Below are 24396 nucleotides of genomic sequence, written 5' to 3'. Positions count from 1 at the left end.
TGAAGAAAATCTATGAAAAGCTTTGCAAGTAAAATGGTGATAGAAAATAAAAAGAACTGCAAAAGTATGACATCCATAAAGAACCTGATTAAAGTCATAAAGTTTTTAAAGGTAAAACTCCAGAAATGGAACACTGAGGAAATAAAATATGTTGGTTAGATTTTCAAATCTAAGTGTCTTAGATTTCTCACCGTGTTAAACTTATAACTGTGAAGCAAACCGATATGTAAGAGATACATAGGAGTTGGGGAGAAAATAAGAAAGAAAAAGAGGAAAGATAATGAACTACTCTTGATCAATAATACATATAGATCAATCTTGTCTGAGTTCCTAAGATCTTACTTACGTAACAGGCTGTTTTGGATTATTATTGAACCTAGGTGGATGTATCTCAGTCTCAGCACTTCTAGAATGTGTTTCCAATTCTAATGGGATAGCTTCAACCTCACAATCTGCAACTTCTATTTTCCTCTTTTTCGAAAACATATTTTTCATAATATTCTCTTCTTTTCTATTTTCATCAATAGCTTCAGATTTCTCAGTGTTAGATCTGCTTAGTAATCTTCCTAAAACAAAAAAGTAAAAGAATTTAACAAGACAAAAGATAAATTGTTAAGCAACAAAAGGGCATCTCTATTCTGCTCCATTACTAAAGAATCTTGTGAGGTGTACCTTATTTTTAGAATGAGGATAAACACATTAACCGATCCTAGAAAATTATTGTAAGAAATAATAAACAAAAGACCAATAAGAGATTTCATATCTTCCAGTATATGAAAAAAACACAGGGCATCTAAAAAAAGCATTTGTCTGTTTTGGTATAACATGAAAAAGAAAAGATTTAGCTACAATAATATAAAACAAAAATAGAAATCAGAAAGCACTCTAGAAAATTAAAGTGGTGAACTCCAGTGTTAAAATTGCAGCTTTTGTGTCTAGTTAAAGACACTATCATTTAAAACCTATACTCTTTTTATAAAAGTGACCTATTTAAATCTGTGGTGATAAGTGCCTATTGTTCTCATATTAAGTCCTACTATAACATTAAAATCTTAAAGTTTATGCATTTTCTTTCAGGGGACTCAAAATTACGGTCACTAAGTCAAAAATTAGCAGCTGGATCAGTGAGATACATTAGGTGCAATTTCTAGCAATGCAGATAATGCCAACAATACTTCCTAGACACCCTCCTGCATTTTATAGGCAGCTGAATTTCATCAAAGACTTATTTTGAGAAATATGAGAGACGACTGGTCAAGTTGTGTAGTATGTGTGGCTGTAAGCGGTATGTAGTAGGGATCTAAGTGTAACTACTCTGAATTCTGATAATTCTTGCCCTCACTGAAGTGAACCTGGAATTTCAGATGAGGGGGTTGCTCTGGTCCCTGTTGCCTGGCTGTCAAGATTCCGTCTAGCTCGTTTCCTTTAGACTGGCTCTGGAGATGTGTTTCCTTAACCTTTCTCATTTTATGGTACACATAGGAAGTGAGGATTTTTGCCTGACACTCTGGGGTAAATGGCCAAGACTACTGGAGACCGACATGTCTGCCCTGGGGGCTGTGGCCCGAAAGAGTCAGTAACTGCACAACTGTAACATACTGGTTGGGAAGTTTTGCTCAGAATGTGGGCAGCTCTCTCAAGTGAGCTGCCTAAGTCACTGCCTGAATCACCACATGCAAATATTTATCACAAAATTAACTTATTAAATTCTAATAGCTCAAAACATTAAAGAAGATAGTCTTTGATTGATAATCTTTACCTTGGCAAGTCAGTCATTTAGTTTCCTATTTAAAATTTTTCTTACCTTACCCCAAAGCATCTGTAGCCACGGAAACATAAAAAATGTGCCTGACACAATAACCCAAGTTTTATCTCTGAGCCTTTCTTTTCTGGAACATCCAGTACCTCCTAAGGTATCTCATCCCTTCAGTGCTCGATTTCCCAGTCACTTGCCTTCTTCCTCTGATGCTCCTCCAATATATTGTTGCTCTTGTTCCTGCTATAAGATCTCAATGGCCCTGACTAGTAAAATGGAGATTCAGAAATACAGATCTTACTATGGAGTAATTTGAAAACAAACCTTTGCTTTACCTGAATAAATGCAAATAAATGTCCCTCTGTCAATGTCATCTAGGCAGCGTACTCCCCATCCTTTCTTTTCAGTTTTGAATACCTGCAGCCTCACTTGAGGTCCATGCTGGACAACTCGGTTTTGACACATTTGTCGATTACACTTGCACAATAGGCTGCATTCATAAATGCTGTCAATAAAATATGTAAGAGAAAATCAACCAGACATCCTAAATTAAAAGGGAAAGCAGTTTATATTGCTACCTCACTAATAATTACCAAAGGAGGCAGACTAAGTGTGAAGGCTCCTACAGCTATACTGCCTAGGTTCCCATCATACCTCCTCTCCGTGTTTCAATTTTCCATTTTTAAAATGGGGGTTAGGGCCGGCCCCGCGGCTTAGCGGTTAAGTGCGTGCGCTCCGCTACTGGCGGCCCGGGGTTTGGATCCCGGGTGCGCACTGACGCACTGCTTCTCTGGCCATGCTGATGCCACGTCCCACATACAGCAACTAGAAGGATGTGCAGCTATGACATACAACTATCTGCTGGGGCTTTGGGGGAAAAATAAATAAATTAAAAAAAAATTATAAATTAAAAAATAAATAAATAAAAATAAAAAATAAAACTTATAAAAAATAAATAAATAAATAAATAAATAAATAAATAAAATGGGGGTTATATGACAGTACCTACCTCATAGGGTTATTTTGTGAAGATTAAACGAGTCAATATTTATAAGGTGCTTGAGACAATGCCTGGCACAGAGTAAATGTTAGTTCTTTAAAAATATCTAAGAGAGCCAGCCCCGATGGCCTAGTGGTTCAAGTTCGGCACACCCTGCTTCAGTGGACTGGGTTCGGTTCCCGGGTGTGGGACCACACCATTCTTCTGCTAGTAGCCATGCTGTGGTGGCAGCTCACATAGATGAACTACAAGGACTTACAACTAGAATATACAACTATGTACTGTGGCTTTGGGGAAGGAAGAAAAAGAGAGGAAGATTGGCAACAGATGCTAGCTCAGGGCGAATCTTGCCCAGCAAAAAAACAAACCTTAAAAAAAAAAAGTCTAAGAAGGAAATGTCTGGGAAGGGAATGTCTAGGAAGAAATATTTTCTGTTTCTGTTTATTCATTTATTTTTTTGTGAGGAAGATTAGCCCTGAGCTAACACCCACTGCCAATCCTCCTCTTTTTGCTGAGGAAGACTGGCCCTGGGCTAACATTCGTGCCCATCTTCCTCTACTTTATATGGGACGCCGCCACAGCATGGCTTGACAAGCGGTGTGTCGGTCCGCACCTGGGATCCGAACCTGCGAACCCTGGGTTCCGCCAAAGCGGAGCATGCGACCTTAACTGCTATGCCACCGGGCCAGCCCTCTGTTTATTTTTTAATAATAACAATCTTGAAAGGTTGAACATTCCCAATTCTCAGATGAGCTTTGCACAGCATATTTCTTAATGGCGGAATACCTGCCCAAAGTAGGCTAAGCCTAGAGGGGTAAGAGCCAGACTCAGAGCAGATGAGTGGTTGAGAACACTCTGCATGATACATGTGGCTCTCTGACTTCCATTTCTAAGAACAATATACAGGTTTGGGTTTTTATTCCTTAATTTAGATTTCTGGTATAAGAAACTAAGATTTAACAACATCTATAAGACTATAGGCCACAATGATAAAGTACCCACCTTCAAAGATACAAACACCCTGCAACAAATCCTCAAGGTATCTTACCCAGTAGGTATTTGTCTCTGTAGTCTTTTATATTTATATCCAGTGGTTATTTTATTACTTGACAAGTGGCAAGTCTTGGCATTCCGTGCTGTCAGTTGAAGACACGCACATTTTGTTCTAAAAGGAAGGCAATGGATGGAGAAGTTAGAATAAAAAAGCACCAAGTAAAGAGACTGTCTTGATAAAAGTGCAAATGATATGGCAAAGGATATAACTGTACTGAAAACAGTCGTTTGCCTCATGGACAGTTGGACTTCTTTCCTAAATAGACTTCTTCGAAAGACAATATGTATCCAAAGTTTATAAATAATTATAAACTGCCCTATTTGCTCACGAAATAAATACTTAACTATATGAGTTTTCTTTAACTTTTCAAAATGAATTCCCTTCATTTCCCATTCAGCAGAAGCTTGTTTGTGAAAATTCTCCTAGGTCCAGTCTCCTACAATGGATAAACTTGTGTGTGTCAAACTCAAAAGGGCATACATAGTTTTGCAGATGTCTTAAATTATCTCTCCCTCCAATGACATGAAAACAGACTGGGGAGACTGATGCTGGGTATCTGGCTACTACAATCTGTTTTTCATAATGTTGCTAAACAGGAAACATGCAATCATAAAAGTCTTTTCCCTCTAACTATTTAGTAATTATCTAACATGCCAGGGACTTATAACTCAACAGGGAGTAAGAAACCTGGGTATCTCAGCTATAAACTAGATATGTGATTACTGGTGAGCTGGTTAAAATTTCTGGACCTGTCTCCACTGTTGAACAAGAAACTTTAGTCTTTTCCTCTATGATTCTCTTCTGCATTTTTCTGTATATACATAATACACATCATAGAGTGGTAGCGACTGTTTGCAACAGAAAAAAACAAATTCATTAATTTGGATTCTGTTTACAGGTACAGAAATTTACAGTTGCTTTTTTTGATATGATTTTGTTCGCCAAGTTTAAAAAGTACAGAAAAATACAAATATTAATATAATAAACTCATATTTCCACCGCATAGAATTAGTTGTCACGTTTTGTCTAGTCCTTCTTTTTCCTATGTACATAAAACACATACACTGTATATATGATCTTTAAAAATAAAATAAAACAGTACAGATACAACTAAACTCTCAAGAGGTTTGGTGCTGCATCCTTTATACTTTTACATACATATATATCTACAAACAATATATTGTACTATTTTGAAAATTTTATTGTAGTTATATGCTACAATTTGCTTTCTTTGTTCCATACATTTTTGAGACCCATCCGTGTCATACACAAATCTAGTTACTTCCTTTTAACTTTTCTACAGCATTTAGATATGCAATTAAGTTGCTTGTTACAATTAAGTTGCTTCCAGTTTTCAATATAACAAACAATGATGCAATGAACATCCTTATTCTTATGTACATGGATAAGCATCTCTAGAGTTAGTTTTCAAATATTTATTATGATGACCCACAGTAAGATACATTTTCCTCATGATCCCACACAGGCACACATATTTATATATGTGTGTATGTATAAATGGAAAAAACAGTGGCATTGAACTTCACCATGTGTGATGCACTTGGGTATTTTATGTACTATTTAATTTTAAAAAATGCTAAATGATTTTACATCCCACTAAATCTGTAGCTTGGAAAACGATACTCTAGATGTACTTAAAAGTGCTATTGGTGTCAGCCCCATGGCCTACTGGTTAAGTTCGGCATGCTCTGCTGCAGCAGCCTGGGTTCGGTTCCTAGGCATGATCCATGTACAAAATAGAGGAAGACTGGCACAGCTGTTAGCTCAGGGCAAATCTTCCTCAGCAGAAAAAAAAAAAGTACTATTGCTGGAAAGTAGGTATTCATGTCTTCAATCACTGTGTACTTGTTTGAATACCCTACTCCCTCCCCCTGCAAAATGATTGTCTGGCTTGGTACAGAATTCTAGTTTTACATTTATTTTCCTTCAGCATTTTAAGCTAATGTGCCTCTTTTTGTCTTCTATCATTTCTGATGAAAAGTATGTTGTCAGTCTATTTTTTCTCTTTTCCATCTGATAGCATTTGAGATTTACTCTTTACCCTAGATACTTATTAAGTTGTATCATGATATATTTAGATGTACATTTATCTTATTTTCCCTTTTTAGTACACAGTAGGCTTTTTCATTCAGAAGACTCCTATCTTTCTTCAACTATGGAAAATTATCAGCTATTATCTCTTTGAATGTTGCTCTTTTCCTCTCAGATATGTGGTGGAGTTTCTCATTTTAGCCTCCATCATTTTTTAACCTGTAAGTTATTTTCCCCATATCTTTGTGTCGTTGCATTCTGGAAGATCTCTTTAGTTTTGCCTTGCAATTCACTAATTCTTTCTCCAGCTATACCAATGCTACCATTTAGTCTATTCAGTTTTTCATTTCAATGACCATATGTTTTATTTCCCATATTTCCAAATGGTTCTTTTTCATATATACCTTTTTTAAAAAAAATAATCTCCTTTTCTGGTTACATGGATGCTAATATTTTATATCTTTGGACATTTTCAACATACCTATTTTAAAATTTCTTTTAATCAGATTCTACATTTATCTCTGATTCTTCAGGTGTGAATTCTCCCATTTGTTGGGACTCATGCTGCCTTCGCGGTCCTAAATGTCTTTGTGTGCTTTGACTGTCTGAAATCATACCTTCTGTGCTCCTCTATCTTGGCTGCTTTCCCCATTGCTCTGGCTCTGACCTATGGGTTTCACAGTTCTAAACCTCGTTGTTATTAATACGATTCCAGGCCCTGTGAGATATTAGCCTACTTCTCAGTGTTTCGCAGGTCCCTTTTTCTAGCCCCTTGGAGAGCTCAGTGCCTACTCTCTGCCATGCATGGGACATGTTTAATTCTCATTCCTGTAAGAATTAGAATCCCTGGCCACCACAGTGCTTATGTCCATTTCCAGATTCAGCCTTTGCTTACTTGTGTGATTTCTCTTGTCATTTCTGACCAACAGATGAAAATACATACACTGGTGATGTATGTTGTGTGAAGGTTAGTTTCTACAGTCTAAAGGCAAAAATCACATATGGTCAAAATTACTCTTTAAAAGATCTCATAAATTGACCACAAAGTAGATTAAACATTTTCCAACAGTCAGTTTTTTTCTCCAGCACTGAAAGAGGTTGAGCTTGACCAGATGTAGCTGAATTATATTTAGAGGCAATATTTTAAAAAAAAAAAACAAACTTATTTTTAAATAGAATAAAACTTGGCATAGTGAGAGGCTGCCTCTATGACAGGCCTAAAGGAACTGAGCCAAACTGAGGTAACAGCAGATTTATATATCTCATCTCACACTCCAACTAACTGAGAGGATGGTGAAAACTACTATCTATAATATTTAAATTATTTCTTTTTATCTCTCTCATTCTTTTGCCTAGTATAGGTAGCTAAATTTGCATTAAATTAAATATACAAATAATGCAACTGCACTCTATATATGCATACCTACAAATACATGTATATTATACACTTTTAAAACAAAAAAGTTTTTAAAGTCTCAATACATTAGGAAAGTTTTCGTTTTTTTATGGAATGTCAATGTTATGACCAAGAGAGTACTAATTATAAGCACCATTAACTTTCTAAAAAAGTAGCAAGGAGGGCTGGCCCCGTGGCTTAGTGGTTAAGTGCTCGCGCTCCGCTGCTGGCAGCCCGGGTTCGGATCCCGGGCGCACACCGACGCACCGCTTCTCCGGCCATGCTGAAGCCGTGTCCCACATACAGCAACTAGAAGGATGTGCAGCTATGACATACAACTATCTACTGGGGCTTTGGGGGAAAAAAATAAACAAACAAAATTATTAAAAAAAAAAAAAAAGTAGCAAGGAAATGATTTGTAAAGGTAAAATAAAACAGGGCCCGCCCGGTGGTGCAGTGGTTAAGTACGCGCGCTCTGCTGCAGTGGCCCGGAGTTCACAGGTTTGGATCCCGGGCACACACTGACACACCGCTTGTCAAGCCATGCTGTGGCGGCATCCTATATAAAGTAGAGGAAGATGGGCACAGATGTTAGCTCAGGGCTAATCTTCCTCACAAAAAAATTAATTAATTAGTTTTAAAAAAAAGTAAAATAAAACATATTACATAGTGGTTAAGAGCACAGGTTTGAATCCTGGTTCTCCAGTTTCTTTGCCCTATGACCTTACAATTGGCTTCTCAACTTCCTCATTTGTAACATGGAAATAATATTACCTACCTCATGGGGTTTTGTAAGGATTAAATAAGAAAATATATGGAAAACACTTGTCACAGTTTTTGGCACTATTACATGGCATTAGCTGTAATTGCCACTGTGATGATTATGGTACTAGATTAAAGGAAATATTCATCCTTAGAAGAAATAATTTTCAAATTAGTATAATATTTGGTAAAGAGTTTTCTTTTCTACTGCTAGTAAGAGAGTACATCTTTCCATTTCAGACGTTTGGTGAACAGGTTTTAGACAGTTAGACAGAGACAGACAGACAAATTGATACATAGCAAATCTTCTTGACAAGTACCCCTACATTCAGAAGATTTTTTGAAATGCCATGTTTTTCTACTCACATGTCTATGCAGCCCTCAGAACAGTCACATGAATCAGTAAACATGTTGGAAAAGTTGTTTAGATAATATGCTCGTGGCCACATAGTCTTTCTGTACTTAAAGTATGGAAGCTTTCTATTGTCAATTTCATTACAGAAAGAAATGGGCACCGATTCCATTCCATTGCTAATATCCACATCAGAAACAATTTCTTCTTGCTTTGGGTAATTTCGAGTCAACTGAACATAGGTATTGAAAGAAAAGTTATCTGTAAATAAAAAGTTACACTCTGTCTCAAGCAGGTAACGAAAAACTTCCTCCACGTTTCGTAGACTCCTTCCACAAGGGGTTTTATAACTCACATGGAGTGCTGAAGAATGCGAGTTTGTCTTCGCATGTCGTCTTTGGAAGTGGCATTTGATTGGCAGCTGCAGAGGGTTTTCTCCCTTGAAGGTTAGTGGTGTTTTTATCAGACAGGCACCAGAGCAGTCATGACTTTGATAAGATAAATTCAAAGATGATTCTTTTTCTCTAAAGTCTGCAACTTTATTTTCCAGAGGGGGAATTTTCTTATTTTGGGGGAATCTGTTTAAAATTAATTATTTATTAGTATCTCAAATTTATAGTACAATTCCCATTTTTAAAAAACACTGCACACTAAAGTGGTAATTAGTTCCTATTTTCTTCTTCTTAGATACCACTAACATAAGCCAGATTCTGAAATAAACATTTTAATATGTTCTGCAGCCATATAAAGGTTATACCTCAAAGGGTTTTCTTCCTCCAGACATCAAACATGTGCTGTTTTTTCCAGCACCACTTCTTCAAACAATGATTTGATTCAATTCTGACACTACCTACCGGGAGTTAGCATTAGATCCCACAAGTTAAAGGACTCAGGCCCACAAGGTGCCCCCCACTTCAGATGCCAAATACAAGTCCCAGGCCACCCATACTTCCAACCAACCTGCAGGTTTCCACAACCCCCTCCTCAGGTTTGATAATTTGCTGGAAAGACTCACAGAACTCAGGAAAGCACTTTAATTCCTATTACCAGTTAATAATAAAATATACAACTCAGGAACTGCCAAATAAAAGAGATGCACAGGGCAAGGAAAGTGGGAAGGAGCATGGAGCTTCCATGCCATCTCCATATATGCCACCATCCCACCACCTAAAAGTGTCCACCAACCAGGAAACTCCCAGAACCTTGTTGTTCAGAGGTTTTTATTCTACGGAGGTTTCATTAACGTAAGCATGATTGATTAAATCCTTGGCCAGTGGTGATTATCTCAATCTCCAGCCCTTCTCCTCTCCCTGGAGTTGGGAGACAGGGCTGAAAGTTTCAAACTCCTAATCAAAGTTTAAAAAGCTAATTAGGAGGCCCTCACCAAAAGTCATCTCATTAGCATGCCAAAGACACTCGTATTACTCAGGACATTCCAAAGGTTTTAGAAGCTATGTGCCAGGGACCTGGGCAAAGACCAAATATCTTTCTTATTATACCACAACCTAATTTCAGAATATTCCAGCTATAATCACTGAACTTTTTGCCACAGCACCTAACAAATTCAGAGTTCATTTAGAGCATGCACTCAATAAAGAGCTGAGGAAGGTTACATCTTCAGGCAAAAAACTAAAAGCCAGCCAAAAAATAATTAATTCATCAAGAATCCTTTATGCTGTTTGTTTGCCTTCAGCAATTGTACCAACTGAATTTTTTGCATATTATGTAATCCACCTGGCATCATACTGACACATATGAAAATGGTAAACTGACAGGAGAAAATGAAGTTATTAAGAAAGAAAAATCTGTGAAAAGATTCCATGTGTTTAAAACTTGGGTTTTAAACTTTCACAAAGAACCTAAGTTTGTTTTCCATATATTTTCTATCTATCTTTAGGTGTCTGTCAATTATTATAAAAGTAATCTGTGTTTTAGAGATATTTTTATACTCACCATATAAAGCAGCACTGTCCAACAGAACTTTCTGCATTGATGAAAATGTTCTATAGAACATCTTTGCTGTTAAATTGGGTAGCCACTAGCCACATGTAGCTGCTGAGCACTTTTAAATGTAGCTAGTGCAACCAAAAAACAGAATTTTAAATTTCACTGATTTTAATTAATTCAAATTTATAAATAGCCACAGGTAGCTGGTGGCTACCATACTGAATGCACAGATATGAGGTTTCCCATCCTTTTTCCAGCTGTAATTCTCTCCACAAATCCCACAATTTATTTAACTATTTAACTAACAATTTAACTGGAAACACCTTTAGTGTTTCCAATCTTTTGCTATTACAAATCATGATGTAATGAATAAGCTTGCACCTAACAATTTCATACATGTAAAGATTTATCACTGCAGAATACATTCCCAGAAGTGGGAATACTAGATCATAGGGTAAATGGATTAGTAATTTTGTTAAGATTGCCAAATTGCTCTCCATGGGGTCAGCTCCTTCAGCGATTTATGAGAGTGCCTGCTTTTGCAGAGCCTCATCAATCAATGGCTCTTGATGCTTTTGGATTTTGGACAATCTAATAGGTAAAAGGATGTATTATAATTTGTTTATAAATCTTTTAATGTTGGAAACATTTGTTTCCAACTTTTTTCTATGTTAATACTTTGATGAACATCCTCATACATAAATCTTTGTCCAAATTCCTGATTATTACCTTAGGATACACTCCTTAAAGGGGAATCACTAGGTCAACAGAATATACATTTAAAAATAACTTTTTATTAATAAAACTTTCAAACACATACATAAGAGCATATTTTTCTCACTAAAAAAGATTGATATATTGGACCCCCATATATTTGTGAGAGCTGCAGAACTCTCGGCACATGACGACTCCGCCCCAACCTGTGCACTAAGAGACAAGAGAACTCTAGCAAGGCTTCTAGCAGCATAAGACCATGTCTCTAGGATGACCCCAGCCCCCCAATAAAGTGCCTGCCTGAGAAAGCTCAATGCTGCCAGGAGAATTTACTGTTTCTTCTAGCCAACACCTGAAGATAAGCCCCTGACCTTTCTTTCTCACAGAATTTACTAAAAAATGCTTTACAATTGTGAAACTTGCCTTGGTCCCTCTGAGATGTATATGTTATCTCCTACAACTCAGGAGTGTCTTTCTCAAGGACCTGAAAGCCATTCCTTTGAAAGGTAATCATCAGGAAGGACAGGGCCTCTGTCTTCCAGTCTCTGTGGGAGGACAGAATCCTAACTTTGAAAACTGGCAGCTAGCGCACACAGCTGGCCTCCTGGGCATTCACGCTGACCAACTCTTTGTAATTTCTCACTTGAGCTCCTGCCTTCCTCCCTCCCTACTCCCTCATTTCCCTTTAAAATGCCAGTCACCTCAGCACAAATCGGAATGGAGCTCAGCTCTTTCCCCTACTGTCAGTAGTTACTGAATAAAATCTGTTTTCACCACTTTAATGTCTGGCTTTGTTTATCTTTGATACTTGTTACCAAGCTTCAATAATTATCAACATGTTGCCTATTTTATTTCATCTATTCTCCCCCCTCTTGCCCCACCCTGAAACTGGAGTATTTTAAAGCAAATCCTAGACAGTATTTAAAATACTGGAGTATTTTAAAGCAAATCCTAGACATTATATCTTTTTACCTGAAATCAGTATGTACTTCTAACAAATAAGACTTTTAAAACATTGTTTCCCCTTTAAAGAACTTCAATCTATTTTTGTATTTTTGAATAATGTTGGGTGTGCATTCCACAGTAAGAAATATATTCTATAATGTACCTTTTGTTTTACTCTTCCATTTCACTTCTTTTTTAGCCTAGTCTACTTTAGTAATTGTTTTTCTTCGTTTATTTATTTATTTTGGTATCCAACACTTCCTTGTTTTTTAAAGCCTGTGCCTAGAATTGCTTTTCCCCTATTATCAAGTGCCAAGTTCCTTCCTACCACTTTTTCTTATAAATCATTATAGGATACTCTGAACTCTGAGCACTTCTATTTATTTGTCTATCTGAGATATAACCCCCTTTGTTTTGCTGCATTCAGTATTCATTGTAATAAATTCTCTTAGGCTCTCACAGCTTTGTTCTGTTTTGATGTAGGCTACTCACTCTCAAGTGAGTTATACATCTACAGGGTTGTATAACCAGTAAACTGAATGTTTCATTTCCCTTTTCACCTTGCCTTAACCAAATAAATTATGTTTTAAACTGATTTCTGTGGCATCTTTTTCTCCAAATGTCATTATTTGATTTCCCCTATTTCAACTATGATCTTTTTTTGTTTCTGTTTTCCTATTTTGGGGGAAGGAGAATATGAAATACTAATTGGATGACTCAAAAGGTTCTTCTCTGAATATGAAGGGATTAACTCAGGGTATATGTGACAAAGTATCTGGGTTACCCTTAGTTCTTAAATAATAACTAATATTTGTATAGTAGTTTACAGTTTACAGTGTGCTTGTACATAATTTCCTCATGTAACACTTAATAAGTACAGCTGCGAGTTAGTCATTACTGGAAGAATATAAGATTAGAACTACGTAGGACTAAAATTTGAAATAGTAAACACACTGGTAAAATCTGTAATTTGGAATTTAGGATTTCAATAAAGTTAGCCAACCCGGCTTAAATGTACTCTTCTGGTGACTAATCTAATAAAAATTAAGAAGTGTAAGCCTCAAGTTATCGAGCAATAACAAAGGGAGAAATATCTTACTATATTTAATAAAAGTTAGAAAACAAGAAGCAGAAAAACATGGAAATGAAACACTGATACGAACTTTAGAAATGATTCTTTTCTTATCTGTGCCTCATTTCATAAAATAAATGAAAGAAAATCAACTTACTACAAGTCTCAAGAGTAAAGTAACCTAATTTCAATCCCATTTTATGGGGAGGAAGATTAACTTTCTTATATGTATGAAGACACATTACTGGAAAAAACAAAAATAAAAATAAAGAAAACCAATCCTATGCAGTGTTGTAAACCTAGTTACTGACCAAAACCATTAAAATGCTGGAGGTAAACAAAAGATAAGTAGGTATGGCTATCCAGTATTGTTTGCACCTGTCTACGAGCCTCTGGGTAGGAGTTTCTCAGTCTGTATGTGGCTTGAGAACTGTTTTGTCATTAGACACCTTGAACTTGAACTACAAGGCAGAGCACGGCTTCTGAGACTGCCAACTGATTTCCTAGCTTTTGGCAAGTCTGAGGTAAAAAGTCATTCTATCCTTTATGACCTTTGAAGGGGCATATTTAAAAAAATGAATGAAAACTGTATTCATCTTAAAGACTGTAGTAGACAAGTTTATTTTCTGCTAAGTTCCTTCTTTGGTTATCCTATTCTGAAAAGTGGTCATTTTAATTTCAGTGGACTAAAAGCTGCTGGATCACGTATTCATACTAGGCTATTTACAGTCTCTCTCAAGAATTTATTATCAAAAAATATATCACAAGGTAACACTCGTACTAGGTCACGTAGTGTTTAGGTGGGGCAGCTATGTTAGGCTATATGGGAACAGAAGAACCAATTGATAACATATGGAGAAAAGCAGAGCTAAATAATGTGGACCTTGACCTCAGGGACTGATTTTCCAGTTCCAACTCTAGTCTCTATACGGCCTGCTGTATTACATTTTCTGTTCTTGAACACTTAACTTATTTACATATGTATGTGTAGGTTAGGTGTATGTGTGTGTGTGTGTATTTTTTTAAAAATAATTTCTGTTGGGGGCCGGCCCCGTGGCTTAGCAGTTAAGTACGCGCGCTCAGCTACTGGCAGCCCGGGTTCGGATCCCGGGCGTGCACCGACGCACCACTTGTCCCGCCATGCTGGGGCCGCGTCCCACATACAGCAACTAGAAGGATGTGCAACTATGACATACAACTATCTACTGGGCCTTTGGGGGGGAAAAAAAAAAATTTCTGTTGGGTATTTGCGTGCACGTCATATGAAAAGCCAAATGACTTAAACTCACACCTGTGTCTTTTAGTAGCGGAGCAAGCCCACTTTCACCATGTACACTAGCCAAAGCTGCATGCCTGGTATCTCTAATAAATTCCGCTACTTAAGCCAGCTTGAGTAAGTGTGTGTTGCTGACAAACGAAAGTACTTGACTGAGAAAAAGAATTAGGGCCGGCCCCGTGGCTTAGCGGTTAAGTACATGCACTCCGCTACTGGCGGCCCGGGGTCGGATCCCGGGCGCGCACCGACACACCGCTTCTCCGGCTATGCTGAGGCCGCGTCCCACATACAGCAACTAGAAGGATGTGCAGCTATGACATACAACTATCTACTGGGGCTTTGGGGAAAAAATAAATAAATAAAATTATAAAAAAAGAAAAAGAATTAAGCCAGGTTTCTTGACATCACAAAAGTATCTTTGTAAAAGATTTATCATTGGAATAAAGTTTTTCTTTTTACATTTACCTATGTTATAGCTCACTTATATAGAATGGAAATTCAATTCAACTCAAGAATAAAATACAAAAAGCCAGTTTTCTATGAGACCTAAAATTTTCACCCTGGTTTTGCCATTAACAAATCGTATGCTCTTGAGCAATTCAGCTGGGGTTGAGAATCTGTGCCTTTAGTTATTCGCCATTTAGTTTGCCAGTGTGCCTATGAGACTGCTGGCCTACTAGGAGTTTAACTACTGAAAGCAAAACAAGTAATAAACTCATGATGTGCAAAGGAAATATAAAAGGAATTAAACGCAATTCTGGTCAAGAATGAAATGTGGCCTTGGAATTCTTAGTGGCAAAGAAAGAAAACCTGAGCCTAATTAGACATGTCCCTTCATCTGAAAATATTTCAGAAAGTTCAACTCAAAGTTAGATAAGATCTCATGGACAAAGCCTCTGAGTGGGAATACAGCACAAGAAGAACTGCAGGTTCTAAGGAAATGAAGTTCTGACTATACAATCGTAAATAATTCTAATGAGATGGGAAAGCAGTTATAGAGAAAGCAATTTAATTTAAGAAGCTCAGATTTTTAAAAGAATATGTACAAAAGAAAAAAAGACCAATTATGAATACAAAATATTGGTGTGAACCTACAAGAAAAGTGTCACAAAAGCTCATGCCTACTAAGAACTGAGGATTCCAAAAATGCTAATAAAACAACAACGAAATTTTTAAAGCTGTGTTTGGAATAAGAAGACAGTCTGTTAGGGAAAAGACAGCACAAGGTTAACTGGCAATAGAGAGAAGGAAGAGCTCAAAAACAATTTTGCTTTGTCTTTTACATCTATTAAGTATCGTCCTCAAGTTGGAAAGACCAGAAGAAAATGAAATGAATTGAAGTCTGTGATAGTTAAAAAGGGGTCCTAGAAGAGGAAGACTGGCAATGGATATTAGCTCAGGGCCAATCTTCCTCACCAAATAAAAAAAGGGGGGGGGTGGTCCTAGAATGCTAGTTTATTTAAATATATTTAAGACTCTAAGCACAAACAAATTAAACCTCAAGGTCTTGAAAAAACTTCAAATATGAATGAAAAATGGGAAAATGCTGCCTTGATTTTTTAAAAAAGGGACAAAGGTTAATACTCCAGAAAGTACAGAATGGTTAGCTTAATATTGATCTCTAAACAATTTCTAGAAGAGAGAATAAAGCATGTGACTTTTAAATACTTAGAATTTGAAAAGCCAAGATGAACTAGGTGAGAAAAGTATAAATTAACTTAATTTTCCTTTTTGATAAAGTTTGGTAATGATATCGAAAGCTATAGCAGTGAATCTTGATTTCTCATGAAAGCCTTGTGAGTAAAATAGAGAAATGTAGGTGGGACAATAGTAGAGGTAAGTCAAGTCACGGTTGGTTGAACAGTTCTTTCTGAAGAGTAATGAAAAGAGGTCTCTAGTAGTGAGCTAGCCAGGTTTTAGGTTTTTCTTTGGTCTTGTCTTATCCAATATTGCTTTCAGTGACTTTAATAAAGACTAGAAAGCTTTTTAAAATATATTTGTACAAGATAAAAAGCTAGAAAGAAAACATAACAGATAGATTCAAATTCAAAAGATTCTGATAAGCTAGGATAACGAACTTAAAACCAGAAAGGGACACTTCACGAGAATAAACCAACTCCTGCATTTAGGCTTAAAATACAATTATCTAAATATAAAATGAGGGACAGTTGGTTTGGTGGTAATTTATATGAAAAAGAATCTGATATTTTAGTGATTTAGAGTGACTGAATTTGCTTTTAAAAGGTAATGAAATTTTGTACTACATATCAGAGGGTCAGAATTTCTAGGAAAAAAATTTGTTTTGTGAGCTACTGTACTGGCCAGTTACAGAGTTTTAAAAGTGTGAACTTAGCTTTCTTTGAGAGTATTTTAAAATAAGTTTTATGAGTCTTTTAGATTTAAACTGTAGGGACATCTCTAATATTTGTAAATGCAAATCATATGTAACAATGTCAATCTACAACTCTCATAAACACTAAAAAGAGGGCCGGCCCAGTGGCACAGCGGTTAAGTGTGCGTGCTCCGCTGCAGCAGCCCAGGGTTTGCAGGTTCAGATCCCGGGCACGCACCGATGCACTGCTTGTCAAGCCATGCTGTGTCAGCGTCCCATATAAAGTAGAGGAAGATGGGCACAGATGTTAGCCCAGGGTCAATCTTCCTCGGCAAAAAGAGGAGGACTGGCATCGGATGTTAGCTCAGGGCTGATCTTCCTCACAAAAAAAAAAGCACTAAAAAGAAAAAAAGAATTCTACATTGACAATTTTTTTGGTTAATATGTGGCTAAAAGGACAAACAAAATAAGGCAATAAACTTAAAAACTTTCTTTCTATAGAAACTTTTTTGTTTTTTGAAATTCTGTTTCCTGCCCTAGCACAAAATACTTTCAGAAACTTCCCTTTTAACTAGTACTTGAAAGTTTTAGTACAGACATTACCCACTAAAAATAAAGACTAAGTGTGAGCGTGTCAGATTTCCTCTTATACAATTCTACTTTATGCTGAGGAATCTTCACTAAAATTAGTGGTAAAGGAGAAAGACAAGGCCAGAAAAATTTAGCCTATTCTCATAAACCTTCGGATACTAATTTAGAGCTGTTATGCATTTTAAAAACTGAACTGATACTAAAAGAAATATTTTTGACTCTTTTCAATACTCTACTTTAAAAGAAATAATCCAGGAAAAATAATTTTCTAGTTAAAAAAAAAAAGCCAGATGGTAGATTTCAGTATGTTAATAATATACACAAAGACATCCTAAGCTAAATTTTATTAAAAGACTTGATTACCCAGGGACATGAACAAATAAGTAACCTATTAAGGGACTCATGAGCCTTTATCTTACATAAAATACTAAAATTTACAACTTTTAAAGCTTTTTATGGGAAAGGATCTTTTTTTATATAGTATATCTACTCATGTCAAATATTAGAAAGATTAAATCTCTTTCTGGGAGCAAAAGCATTAACAACATAAGTTTAACTTATATACCTACAGAAATGTACAGTCTTCTGGAAAGGTGTCTTCATGTGATGTAGAGGGCAATGAACTTGATTTGTTTTCCTGTTCATTTTGGGTCACAGACATATGATCTACATGAATAAAATACAAACATGAGTAACAAGTATACCCAATTAAAAATTATTCACTCTATTATCTAATAATACCTTTACTGACTACAGATATATGGAGCTCTTAAATCTGTAAACATATTAAGATTTCAAGACTGAACCACAAAATTAGGTGTCAATATTTTCAAAAACATTAAGAAAATAAGATAGGATAAAACAAAAGACTTAGGATAAAAGAGATTTCCACTGCAGAAACTCTAGTTTGGCCTGAACTTAAACAACTTTTAAGGTGAACACCAAGTATCCCTACTTCTGCTTATTTTATAGAAAATAAAATAACTCTTAAAGGCTCTATAAAAGGTCACAAAATGGAAAGTTTATGTATCTATTGTTTTCTCATTCTACTACTCTATATTTTTTGGGGGGCAGGAGGGTATTTGGGTACCTCTTTTTGTCTTTCCAGTTGTCTTTTAATATTTCTCCTAGTCTCTCCTATATGTTTCTGCACTTAATTTCATCTCATTTCTTGTCTTTTCTTTTTCTACTTGATCTATTCTTACTCTCTAACATGATGACAATATAGAATAAGTTCTGTATTTAATGAAAAAAGTTATAGATTTCCTTTTCTTATTTTGAAAAATGGATAGGTGGACTATCCTATGTTTGGTTTAAAGATTTTTTTTTTTAATGTGCTTTTTCCTATGCACTGATGGACCTTAAGAAAAAGTGATTCTCATCCTGCCTTGGATTATTAACTTGCATTGGTCCCTTATTGTGCAGACCAGTCTTATTAAAAAGAAAAAAAAGTTTAAGTAAATAAAAGAATACTTTAAGTTATAATCCAAGGTAACTTCTTGGCTAATTGGAAAACAAATATCCCTCTTTAATTTTCTAGGTTAAGAAAGAAGGCTTAAAATCTGATAGCTGAAGAGAGCTATAATAACCAATTAATTAAGAATTTCTGATTTTTCCTAGCTAATTTTTTGCATGAGTCATATAAATCCATACTACAAATATGAATAAAGCAAATGTATATAAAGCATAGTTAGAAATAAGATTTACTGAAAAACATGGAGATTTAAAATTAATCACTAGATAAGGGGGTAAAAGGGAAATAATAATTCCTTTCAAGACAACAGTATCCAATCCTTTGTATGCGCAACAGCAAATATTTTACAGAGTTATACACAAACAAGAAAAATAAAGGTAATTAGTGGTTTGGGGAGTTTAGGCCAGATCTGGGATGTCTTGTTTTGATCTCAATACCAAGTCCTTTTATTTCTCTCAGTCTCAATATTCTTTGTAAATAAATACTAACATGAAACCTTATTACTAGAAAGTTTTTCATTTGTCAACAATGTCAATTAAACAACTGCCCAATTACTTACTTAAAAACATTGCTCTACCACTGGCAAATATATTCTTTTATTTTGACAAATTCATTACATTTAAGATGAACTATGTAGAATACGAAATTATAATATTCAGCATTTCTACTGATGAAATTATTACTTTAAAAGAACAAAAACAAAAGCTCAACTTACTTATAGTGGGAAATAGACGGTTTCAGATAAAACAAAGACTTTGTTTAGAATTAGTTCCTTTTACCACCTCTTGGATTTAAAGTCTCTCTCTTGCAAAACGAATGTAATTCCTTAAGAGTGTGTTGATTCCAAGTGCTACTGAAGGATACTGCAAAAGACTGTTTTCTTAAAGAATCGATTCTTCTAAAATTATACATTGGCTACTGAAATTGAGAATACTTTTGAATAACAAAATGTTTCTTTCTTTCTTTCTTTTTATTTTGTGAGGAAGATCAGCCCTGAGCTAACATCCATGCCAATTCTCCTCTTTTTGCTGAGGAAGACCGGCCCTGAGCTAACATCTATTGCCAATCCTCCTCCTTTTCTTTCCCCTTTTTCTCCCCAAAGCCCCAACAGATAGTTGTATGTCATAGTTGCACATCCTCCTAGTTGCTGTATGTGGGACGCAGCGCTCGGCCTCAGCATGGCCGGACAAGAGGTGCGTCGGTGCGTGCTCGGGATCCAAACCTGGGCCGCCAGTAGCGGGGCACGCACACTTAACCGCTAAGCCATGGGGCTGGCCCCAAAATGTTTCTTTAAAAGAGACTGATGATGCTAGGCTATATTTTCAGAGATTTAAAATCTTAAGGCTCCAAATTATAACAGTTAAGATTATTACAATTTGTTGACAATATTTGGCAGTATTAATTAAAATCTAGTAAATGCGTACTTCCTCAACACTTTAGCAAATTAGTAATAGACTAAGATTTATAGGATAGTGATTCTGATAAAATAATTTTTCAATTTTTCTTTTTCTAGTCCTGGTACATTGTCTTTGATCAATTTCATCTAAAATGAATTTGTTTAGGGGCCGGTCCCATGGCTTAGCTGTTAAGTGCGTGCGCTCTACTGCTGGCGGCCTGGGTTCGGATCCCGGGCGCGCACCGACGCACCGCTTCTCCGGCCATGCTGAGGCCACGTCCCACATACAGCAACTAGAAGGATGTGCAGCTATGACATACAACTATCTACTGGGGCTTTGGGGGAAAAAATAAATAAATAAAACTTTCAAAAAAATAAAATAAAATAAAATGAATTTGTTTAGAGTCTGGAAGACTGATGGCCTAATAATAATCTAGAAACGAAAAGATTTTCCACCAACTTATCTACACCGGAATATAACTTTCTAGTATTGTTCTTCACACAGCGTGGGTTTATAGTGGTTTGGAGTCTTGCCTTTCTTATACGAGAAGCTTTTTTGAAGAAGAGATACATTTCCTATCTCTGGATGGGTAGGACTTTTCATTTAATAGGGAAACTGATTTATATAACTTACCTATATAGATCTTACATTTTATTTTAAATTATCTTTAAGTAACGTGACATAAATAAGGCTGGCCTGCTTTAACTCAAGAAAACACCAGAGAATACTCTACATTGGGATTAGAAATGTTACCTACCCTTCATCAATGTCGAATTGTTACTGATAGTTGCTTCATTCACTAGAATCATTGCTTGAACGTACTCTGTTAAGGAAAGGAAACAAGAAAGAAAACAATCATCAGCAGCAGCACCTTTATTCATGGTGCCAACTACTGTACTAAACAATTTACATCCTTTATCTCATTTAATCTTCACAACTCCTCTGAGAGGTTCTTATGGTTATCTGCATTAGAGAAAAGGAAATTGAAGCTTAGAGATTAAGCTATTTACTCCAGGTCATTCAGCTAGGAAGTGGCAGAACTGGATTCAAACCTAGATATATCTGACTCACGAAGGAAGGAGAAGGAATATCAAAATGAAAAGTAGTACTATTTTTTTGGACAAGTACATAATAGATTAATGTCATAAGAACATTCAGAAAGTATTAAGAATAGTTTGGGAAAAAAATAAAGAATAGTCTGGGGGAAAATTTGCTTGAAAAATCATATGTCCTGATGGAATGAAGGAGCTTTCCACAGAAAGTCTTATGTTCTACAACCAACCAGGGTTGAAGACAAAGAAAGAGAAAAAAAAAAACTTGGATGACTGAATTGACTGCCTACACAGACTGCAAGTTTGCTTTCAGAAGACCAGTAGGGCAAGTTCTGTTTAAAGCAGGTAAAATATAGTTACATGTACTTTTACATTTAAAAAAATACTAGCTGTCTCTGAATGATGGGGTAATGGATAATTTTCGTTATATTTTTCTGTATGTACCAAATGTACAATGAGCAGATAATACTTTTGCAAGAGCCCACAAATGAAACAAAGGAAAAAAAAATAGGGAAAAAAAGGTAGCCTAAGATAAAAAGAGATAAATTCAGTAGCTATTATTCAAAATAATCATCTTTACCCACTTTTACAAAATGTCCATGGTACGGTAAAGTTTTTATAGAAGCAGAGAACACAAAAAAAGCAGAACTGATGTTAGGTTCTTAGAAAACAAAAGAAATTATTTAACTTTTAAAACAAACAACACTGGAAATAGAATTATACTTTATTGCTAGTGGGTAATATTTAGCATTAAATGTACTGAAAGTTTTTATCACTTCAAACCTTTATTTGTGGCAGACCCATCTTTGATCTTTTGTTTCAGTGACTGTAGCACATTTTGCACTTGTTCAAATATGAAATCCACTTTTCCATCATCTTCCAGCTCCATCCAGAAAGTTTTTGCATCACCTAAAATAAAAAAAAGTGAATAGCCTAAGAGCTCGTTAGAAATAGACTATAATTTCCCCAAGGTACATGTTACAGAAAATCTGGTTGGTTTCTAAACAAAATCAAGATTTAATTGGTCTATGGCTTTCCTTGAGGAAAAACATTTTGGTCATTGTTTCTCTACAAAGAACTAGAAACAAACACTATGATCTAAGTATCTCACTTATTGCTGCTAATTTAAAAAACATGTTGAGGGCCAGGCCCGATGGCCTAGTGGTTAAAGTTCAGTGCGCTCCGCTTCAGCGGCCTGGGTTCAGTTCCCAGGCGCCAAACCACACCACTCATCTGTCAGTGTCCATGCTGTGGTGGCAGCTCACATTAAAAAAAAGGGGGGGAAGACTGGCAACAGATGTTAGCTCAGGGTGAATCTTCCCCAGCAAAGAAAAAAGAAAAAAAAATATGTTGAAAACTTTAGTGACACTACTTCTTAACTGGAAAACAGAAAGAATGACTTCATTCTAGGGTGGTAGTGGGCATATGTACAGACACATATACATTTTAAAAGTTTCAAGGATATAACCTCTACTGAGTATGAAAGTGATGGTTTCAGAATGAAACATCTCAACAATTACTGTAATAACTAAACGTCCAACAATAAAGCTTTTTAAAATGTCTTTTATATTAACTTTTTAATAATTACATGAAGTAAAATGTTTGAAGTTTTTATAAAGAAAGTTATATAGATTAGCCAACATTTTATTTTAAATTAATTTTTACCTGTTTATTTATTTATTTTTAAATTTTTATTTATTTATTTATTTTTTCCCCCCAAAGCCCCAGTAGATAGTTGTATGTCATAGTTGCACAGCCTTCTAGTTGCTGTATGTGGGACACGGCCTCAGCATGGCCGGAGAAGTGGTGCGTCGGTGCGGGCCCGGGATCTGAACCCGGGCCACCAGCAGCGGAGCACGCGCACTTAACTGCTAAACCATGGGGCCGGCCCCAGATTAGCCAACATTTTAGATGCCCAACAAGCTAACAACTTAATCGAACATTTCCTAGAGAAATAATCCTTTCAAAGCTGAAAACAGAAGTATGAGAAAGGCAATTAAAATAAATTGGCAGGGCCATTCCTGGTGGACCTGTGGTTAAGTTCAGCACTCTCTGCTTTGGCAGCTCAGGTTCGGTTCCAAGTGGACCTAGACCACTTGTCAATGGCCATGCTGTGGCAGAGGCCCACATACAAAATAGAGGAGGACTGGCAACAGATGTTAGCTCAGGGCGAATCTTGCCCAAGCAAAAAGAGGAAGATTGGCGACAGGTGTTAGCTCAAGGCAAATCTTCCTCAGAAAAATAAAAAAAATAAATTGGCAAAAACCAAATCTCACACTTACACCACGTTTAAAACTAACAAAAATACCTAAAATGCTAAACACAACTTATTTATAAAATGTTAAAATTAATGTATAATATGTTTAAAATTAATTAATAGGGCCTTAAGCAAAGGAAGGACTTAATAATAACCACACTTTAGAAAGGTCCCTTGAGAAGTCATTGGGAGGATTAATGAGAAGGGACCTCAGTAAGTTTACAAAAAATACATTTTCCTTAATAAAAATTAAACCCAGAACATACAAGTTTGGCAATGCAGTGAGCATCTTCATAAGAGGCTTAGGCCTCAGAGTCCCAACTCTCCCTGACAAAGTCACCTTACCCAAAGGGGATTTCTGGCTAATGAGGGTTGCTGCCACCACAGCAGCCTCAGGAGGAACGTTGTTTCCCTGTTAACCCTCTGGTCCAATGTGTACTACACAAGACTAAGCCTACTTTTAATTCCCCATAGCACAGTTCAAACAAGGTTTCAATATTTGAAACAAATGCAACATGAGAGGACAAAAGGGATGAGAAATGCTTCAGAGGCGGGGGGGGCCATGACATGGAGGGCCTTGTGTGCCATGCAAAGCAACTTCATTTTTGCATGGAAGGCTATGGGGAACCACTCAAGAATTTGAAGATCTTATGGTGTGATTAGATTTGTTTCTTAGAAAGATCACTCAGGTTGCAGTGGGAAGAGGGAGGAGACAAGAATGATTTCTAAGTCTCTGACTCAGGCAACAATAATTATAGTAATGATATTCATTGAGAGAGGGAATAAAGGTAGAGAAACAAGTGAGAAATTAGTAGGGCAAGTAAACTGGATACACAGGCTCCAGAGTAAGATCTGGCCCAGACATACAAATTTTGGAGTCAACAGCACACAAATGCTTGCTGAAGCCACAGAATAAATGTGATTAGGGAGAATATGTAGAATGAAAAGAGGGTCTTCTGTACAACAT

The 24396-nt window shown here is 36.2% G+C and overlaps 1 protein-coding gene across 5 annotated transcripts in view; it reads right to left on the bottom strand.

The window, feature by feature from the left end:
- SETDB2 (SET domain bifurcated histone lysine methyltransferase 2) overlaps window positions 1-24396 on the bottom strand; it is an 80322-nt gene that overhangs the window by 42352 nt on the left and 13574 nt on the right. For all 5 annotated transcript variants that reach the window (XM_087436073.1, XM_087436069.1, XM_004433666.3 and 2 more), the window contains exons 3-9: window positions 21956-22081; window positions 20878-20943; window positions 17819-17915; window positions 8387-8950; window positions 3805-3921; window positions 2092-2261; window positions 347-566 (exon numbers count right to left, since the gene is read on the bottom strand). In XM_087436073.1, the coding sequence (XP_087292199.1) occupies window positions 347-566; window positions 2092-2261; window positions 3805-3921; window positions 8387-8950; window positions 17819-17915; window positions 20878-20943; window positions 21956-22081 (1360 nt within the window). The remainder of the gene's footprint in view (window positions 1-346; window positions 567-2091; window positions 2262-3804; window positions 3922-8386; window positions 8951-17818; window positions 17916-20877; window positions 20944-21955; window positions 22082-24396) is intronic.

This window comes from Ceratotherium simum, chromosome 10 (assembly GCF_057802395.1).
Source record: "Ceratotherium simum simum isolate JZ-2026a chromosome 10, ASM5780239v1, whole genome shotgun sequence".
NCBI lineage: Eukaryota > Metazoa > Chordata > Mammalia > Perissodactyla > Rhinocerotidae > Ceratotherium > Ceratotherium simum.
The sequence above is the reverse complement of the archived record's forward strand: the minus strand, read 5'-3'. Positions and strand labels throughout refer to the sequence as shown.